This window comes from Leptonotus elevatus, chromosome 18 (genome assembly GCF_054856555.1).
Source record: "Leptonotus elevatus isolate MCC_2025b chromosome 18, RoL_Lele_1.0, whole genome shotgun sequence".
In the NCBI taxonomy this organism is placed as follows: domain Eukaryota; kingdom Metazoa; phylum Chordata; class Actinopteri; order Syngnathiformes; family Syngnathidae; genus Leptonotus; species Leptonotus elevatus.
In genome coordinates, this window is record NC_141256.1 from 7,205,517 (window position 1) to 7,212,693 (window position 7,177).

A 7,177-nucleotide genomic window follows, 5' to 3' on the forward strand; every position below is an offset into this window, starting at 1 on the left:
TTTTTCATTTTTTTCTTACAGTGTTGGAACACAAGTTTTTTCAAGTAAATATCACTCTTTTTTTTTTCTTTTACAGTGAACCTTGACCCAACTGCAAAGGAATCAATCAGGTTTGACTCTTAATGACATCATTGTGACGCAACTACAAGTAGGAAGCGGAACAAACAACTGATTTACTGATTAATTATTTGATTAAGGCACATTTTTGCTCTTATTCTGTAACATGGTACTGGCTGTACAAACACAAATACATTTTTTTAACAATGTGCGAAAGTATCCTAAAATTCATGCATTATCCATCGATAAGTGAAATATGCTGTTAGTTCCTGGAAAAGAACTACCCATGTCCTACGTATAACTCTCAACAAAGTTTGTTCTCATCCTGCAAACTAACAACCATAACAAGCTTCCTCCTGGCAGTCTCGGATGGCATCAAGACATTGTTGTCACTCAACAGGAAGAGGAGTGGCAACCACAGAAGTCGAACGAGAGTCTAAACTTTGAGTGGCGTGGCTGAGGCGGGAGCGGAGAAAGCTGATGAATGACAGATAGGAAATACAGGAAGAGGGAAACCCAGGTAACGCGAGGTTGGAATGTCATTTGGGCGACTTCGGGTTGACAAAGCGACAGCCGCCAGACTTTGTGCGCCGACAAGACTTCGGGCTCAGTCAGCCGCAGCAAAGAACTTCATCAAAAAGCGCTGAAGTGGGCAGCAGCTTCAGAACCATACCACACACAAAAAAAGCACTTCTCCAAGGCAGTCTTAAGAACACAGCGACTTTTAAAAACAATCTCTGGGCATTTTTCTTAGAGATGTGTGAACTGACCGGAAAACAAGACGCAACAAGGCCTGACTGACTAACTAAGACACTAACTGAGCAAAATAGCTCCATGTTAGCCCACGAGCAACATTGGCACCACGTGGTCGATGATTTCTTTTGAAAAATTCCAAAGGATTCCACATTTTAGCTTTTTTAAAAAGCGCTAAGGCCTCATGCAGCTATGCTCTGACCTTGCTTTGAGCCGGGGTCTCGTTGCACAGATTGCGTGTCAAGTTCGGTTGTGAATCAACCACTTTTAAAGCACGGCCAAGAGAAGGCCACTGTAGCCTGTAGACGTAGAAATAAAAGGCATCTTTGTCAGTAAATGCTAGCGGCTTTGTTCAGACACTTGAGCTCATAACTGGCCGCTTGTCATTTACGAAGCATGCCGTCGAAATGCTTGGAGCCGTCAATCGAAAATGTTAAATCTGTTTAATATTTAGGGTCGCAATGTGGTCAACACAGCCATGGGCTCTGCGGTTACGATGTGAAATGGAACATTAGCAATTAGGAAGTAATTTAAAGCATTCCTTTGTTGCCGCACTCAAATGGAGGAGTATCGAGAAAAAGGCATTCCCTATAATACAAATGATAAGAAGAGTTCGCAATAGGGACAGGAGTGGTCGGAAGCGGATTAATAATAAAACGGCATATTCTTGCCCCACCCACTTACATCTCATAGGAAATCTCAGTCATGATGAAAGCTCCTTGGGAGATCCTCGGTGTCCTTATTGATCTGCACCAACTGCTTTCCCATCAGTCACAATGACAGCCACTCGCCGGTCACGTTGGCGCGAAGTGTGGCGACACTTCAACACGCTGACATTTACCTTAACTTATGTGTATTTGATGTTGAGGGCAGAATGTTGGGCTGTTTTCAGAGCCAAGAAGCAAGTATCAGCCGAAAAGACGGCACTTTTATGAGTCGGTGTTCTTGGGATGCACGGAGTAAACTTAGCTATTTATTTGATTTATTTGTTTATATTTTTATTTTAAAGCATAATAAAGATTGGCCTTCTATGCTGGCCTAAATATTGTCAGAAACATTGACAAATTCTGATATTTGTTACATGAAGTTGTATTTATTTATTCCCCGCAGTTGATTCTCATCATTTTGTATATCTTGGCTGCACTAGTTTCAGTACAGTATATGTGCATGTTCAGTTATTTTGTCCAATCAGATTTCAGCCTCTATGTGTTGCCATGTCAATCTAAACTGCCTACGGGAATGATTAGTGCTGGCCCAAATTTATACTGTACTAATGGGAGTATTTCTTTAACCAATCAGACTAAACGCTTGCCCTCTGAATCAGCATTTTTTTCCCCATCATTTTGGTAAAACATTTTTATATATATATATATTTTTTCTACATTATAAAATTTATTCTGAGTTATATCTTCTGATGTTGTGTTTTTGCTTTGTGTTTGCATTTTTTCCAATGGATGGGTTCTGTAATTGTGACGTCATAGTGTTGAAGATGTGTTTGTGCCCCCCCCCCCTGCGTGGGTCCTAGTCCCTCCTACCTTATTGGAGTAGGGCGCCCTTGCCAGATTGATGCCGTCCCTGATGAGTTTATCCCGGATCGTGATCTTGAGTTTGAGCTTGGGGTAGATGACCACCTCCCTCCTGCTGTTGCCCAGGGTCAGGTTCCTGTGCGCGCCCAAGTAACCCACGCCGCGCGCCGGTTCGGTCCACGACTTGGACGCGCGCATCTTGGACTCGTACTGGTCCACCATGTGGCCGGTGTAGACATCCGCGGAGGGCGGCATGGGCTCCAGGGTGAAGTAGAGCCCGCTCGCCGCGTCCCTCGCTTCCTCCTTGAGACGCCGCACCGCGTCGTGGATCCGGTGGCGGTGGTGCGCGACGTACACCCCAATGGCGTCCAGGTCCGGGTCGCCGATCTGCTTGCACACCTCCAGGTCGTCGTAGCCATTATCTACGAAGGCTTCCACGTACTGGGCCAACTGCAGAGTCTTGAGCCACTCGTAGACGATGACAGGTCCGTTGCTTGTCATGGTTTTTGGGTTGTTGCCTTCAGGCAAGACGTAAAAAGTGGCGCTCACTTTCCTACCCGGCGTCTTGAACGCATCATGAAATCTCTCCTCGTTAGTCAATTAAAACACTACAAGTGATACGAGTGCGCACATATCCGAGAGAAAAAAAAGAGAGAAGAGGCGTTGTAGTCCGCCCAGGGCGAGTTGGTGAAAGTGCGTGTGAACGCAACACCTGCCAATGTTGACACTAGATAGATCCTTACTTTAGAATCCAAACAGCCGTCCTCAATGCTCCCCCCAAAAAAGGGAGGAGGGGGGGGGGGGGGTATTTCCAGAACAAGCGTTTCAAATACTCGCGAAACTAGAAAAGCCAACACTCCGGAATAGATGCCAAACGTGGATTTGTAGCGAGCGACTCCGACAAAAGCAGCCGCGGTCCACGCGTGCTCCTCCGGCGCGCACTCACACACGCCACGCTGAAACTGCAGCCAAGGGGGAACATGCACGATGCAGCTCCTCCGACGTCCACGCCCCCCTTCTAAGAAACGCACACGCGGATTGTGACACGTTCACACAACTTGTGTAAAGTTCCGCGGGAGCTGCTTACTGGAGATTTGAATGCTAAATGTTCATCTTTAGGCCTCGGTGCATTGTGCTGTGATTTTTGTCTCCGTCTCTCTCTCGCCCTCTCATATCCACGCTCACACACTCACTCACTCACTCATTCAAACATTTCCACACGCTCGTGTGTTAATCACCTCAGCGCTTCCCCCACACGGCGACAAGAGGAATTGCACTCTACAGATGTATTAAAAAGGGGCATCATTATGGGAAGTTTTAAATTGCTACTGCACACTGGTACCTTAATTACCTTGAGTTTAATTCGTTCAGTGACCGAGCTCGTAATCCACTTTCCTCAATTAAGTGAATTGAAAGGCTATTAGTCCATTCCACTCCCCCACGTTTGTAAAACTAAAGAAAATAGCACTGCATTGTATAGAAACACAAAAACACAAAAGTCACAAACTATAAAATTATTTAGTTTGTAATTTTGAGTCATGCATTGAATGTTACAATGAAGAATCCATTCAGCATACTCAGAACTGGATCATGTTAAATATTACCAGGTAGTATTTTTGACAATAAAAAGGTTAACAGTGAGTCTGTATCACTGTTCATTGTTGAACAAAGTCTTCAGTCCACAGTTATTGTTTTGCCAAATAGTGCCTGTGGAGTCTATAAATATCGCAAATATAGACTTAAATATCTGAGAGCACGAGTTCACATTTCTTGGCATACTGCGGCAGCGCTCAGCAATATCTTCATTAATACGAACACGGTCCAAAAAGTGTGTGATGTTTGAACAAGGAACTGTCCAATCTGTCCAAACGGACGCCAAGTTGGCGAGTGCTGATGCATGCTTTATGAAATATGAGCTGACAGCTTGTTAGGGATCGGTTTGATGCAACAGCGACTGTCTCAGCTCTTGGCTGGATGAGAGTTAAAGAACATGACGGAGAACAAACATGCTACTCCCAGACTTGCGGGGTAGAATATCAAACAGGAAAAATGTCAGAAACATCATCCGAGTTGGGTATGTTAAATGTTTTAAGGAAATTTTAATATTTTTCCACTGCATTTACTGGAATTAATTGCTCAACCGTCAATCAAAAAACACTACTACGATTTGTAAAATGAATCAGACAGCGTCTAGCATCTTTCTTATTTCTAAACATAACTACATGTTTGAAAATGTAACCGCTCAAAGCCACTGCGTTATCACGGGGCTTTTACACGCCGTGACAATGAGGCACTCTAAAGCGGCCAAACCAGCAGGAAGCCACTATCCACATGCTGGATGTCAAGTTGCAATTAAAAAAATAATAATAATAATAAAAATGCCCCCCTGCTTGCTCTTCCCTCCCTGCGTGATGTGCATGCACTTATGGCTGACAACGAGGCACTCTAAAGCAGCCTCACCAGCCCAAAACTGCGCTGCACACTGGTTGTCAAGTCAGATTTATTTTATTTTTTTCTGACCCTCCTTGCTATACCATCTTTTTCTGTGTGACGTGTGTGCACTCACGGCAGACAATGAGGAACTCTAGTGGTTTAAATGTGAGTGTGGCAGAGTTAAGTGCAGTGATGAAAAATGGTTCCTCGTTTGGAAAGTCTGCATTTAGCTGAATTTCCTGTGTGCCAGAAATCCATCCAATGTCGTAAGACCAGGTCGGGAGCTGCCGCCTGTGGCTCTTTGTTCCCAGCATACGACGTCTGACCAGACTTCAAAACGGCCCAGATTGAAAAGTGAGCTGGCCAACTCAGAATCTGTCTGAAAACGAGCTTCGTTTAGGTAAAGATTAATGAGCTTGACAGAAGCGTTCAATGTGATTCATTATTTCTGTTCAGCCATTTAGGAACAAAAAGCGCAGGTTTCCCTTCTGTTTATTAGTTAGGGTTACTTAATATAACACAAATAAATCTCGCAATGGCATAACATAAAGAAAACGAGCTCCACTGACTACTAGCATGTGTTGGGTCTGACCGCTGAGTTATGATATGAGCTCTATTTGGGCCCACTGTAAACAGAGTAAAATTTATACTTAGAAGAGAGGAAAATAAAACATAAAAATAAGTCACTCAAGGGTTGAGGAACAAACCCGCAACTTCAGGTTGGGAAACCATGTAGCTCTTGCTTTATGTTAGTAGATCACTCGTCAGCTATAATCTTTGCAACTCCAACAGATTTGGATAAAAGCAAACAGTAAGAGTGGCATAGCTCAGGTGGTGGAGTAGCAGTCTCCCAAGCTGAAGGTCGTGAGCAGTGTTGGGCAGTAGCTAGTTACTAGTAATGCGTTGCTGTAACTTAGTAACTTTGTGCAATAACTAATACTCTAACGCATTACCTTTTTAAATACAGTAACTCAGTTACAATATAGTGCGTTAGTCAGTTACCTGATAAATTATTTAATTTAATAATTTAATTGTGCGACACTCGTGAAGATAAGCGGTTCAGAATCAAATAATAAATGGATGGCTGCTGTGTACTGTACTACTTACTGTTTACAATGGTTTGCCGCTGCCGTGCTAACGAAGAAGATGCATTGTGGGCGGGTATCGGATTCGGCAGTCATGGAGAGTCGAGACGAGCGCAAGATGAGTTTTTCGACGTGAAAATACGCTCATTGCTTTACTTTAGGTTAGCATGAAGGATCAGTAAAGAGTTACTTTTAATAGTAACACATTACTTTTTGGTTTAAATAATCATCAGACTAATTGAGTTACTTTTAACATGGAGTAACTAACTAGTTACTATTTTTTAGTAACGAGCACAACACTGGTCATGAGTTCGAACTCTTGTGTAACTTATTTTTAAAATAAATAAACTAGTCAAATTTAGTCAAAATCTCTCCTTGCAAAATTTACTTAGAAATTCTGTGTGAAAAATCTTTAATCGTGTTTTTTCATGGAAAAGGCAAAGTCTCTATACCATTTTGAGTAAAAATTTACTCTGAATATTTGACTCTCTTCCAAGTGTTAATTTGACTATGTTTAGAGTACAATTTACTCTCCAGAATTGACTGTGTTGTTTTCTTTCGCCTTGTATCAGACCCATTTGCTCTTCCTCGTGACGGCATAAGACGCTGGCAGCCAAACAACTGCTGCTACATCAACGGCATTTTTAATAAAACTCGGTCTCCTGCAGACCATTAGCGCGGGTGAAAATGAATCTGAGAGTGCAAAGTGTATGCCGCGTTGAATGTTGATTGAAAGACTGAAAGGTTGGGAGTAGACCGAGCTGCAAGGGGGTGCGAGACAGGCAGACAATAGCGGCAGCTCCACCTCCAGCCAAGATACAGTCTGGGCTGCACGCCTCTGTAGCAAGAAAAGCTGGGTATTAGTATTGGAGGGCGGAGATTTTTTTAGCAGAGTGAAATTTTGGCTTCGCAGGTCTCCATTGCACCTTTCCAGACCTCAATTTGAAAAGCCTTTGAAGCGGGGAATGGCTTCTGCCCACCGCCATGCAGAGGCTTTTGTCAAAGGGAGAGGAGGTGGGGGGCAGTCTGTCAGACCCCGATAGAAATGGAGCTTCTTCTCTTGGCGGATGGAGAAAAACACAAATGGCAGTTTGCATTTTTGAGTCCATGCGGTTGGCTGATCGATGCGATGATATAATCGCGTTACAATTACAAATCAGGATATGACCCATGACCACGGTGGAGACTCAGAAAAAACAGTAACAATGGAAGTGGAAGAATTCATCTGTTCTAGTGATTCCATATAAAACTATAATGAATCCATTCAGACTTTTTGTTTGTTACTATGGACTTATTGTACTGAGCAGCCAAGTGGAAAGTGGC

The 7,177-nt window shown here is 43.4% G+C and overlaps 1 protein-coding gene across 3 annotated transcripts in view; it reads right to left on the minus strand.

Moving 5' to 3' along the window:
- sash1a (SAM and SH3 domain containing 1a) overlaps positions 1-3,492 on the minus strand; it is a 163,386-nt gene extending 159,894 nt beyond the window's left edge. For 2 of the 3 annotated variants that reach the window (XM_086060757.1, XM_086060756.1), the window contains exon 1: positions 2,346-3,489. In XM_086060757.1, the coding sequence (XP_085916883.1) occupies positions 2,346-2,837 (492 nt within the window). In that variant the 5' untranslated portion in view covers positions 2,838-3,489. Of the gene's footprint in view, positions 1-2,345 lie in introns of all 3 variants that reach the window. The other variant, XM_086060755.1, reaches the window with a different exon arrangement.
- Between the last annotated feature and the right edge of the window lie 3,685 nt (positions 3,493-7,177).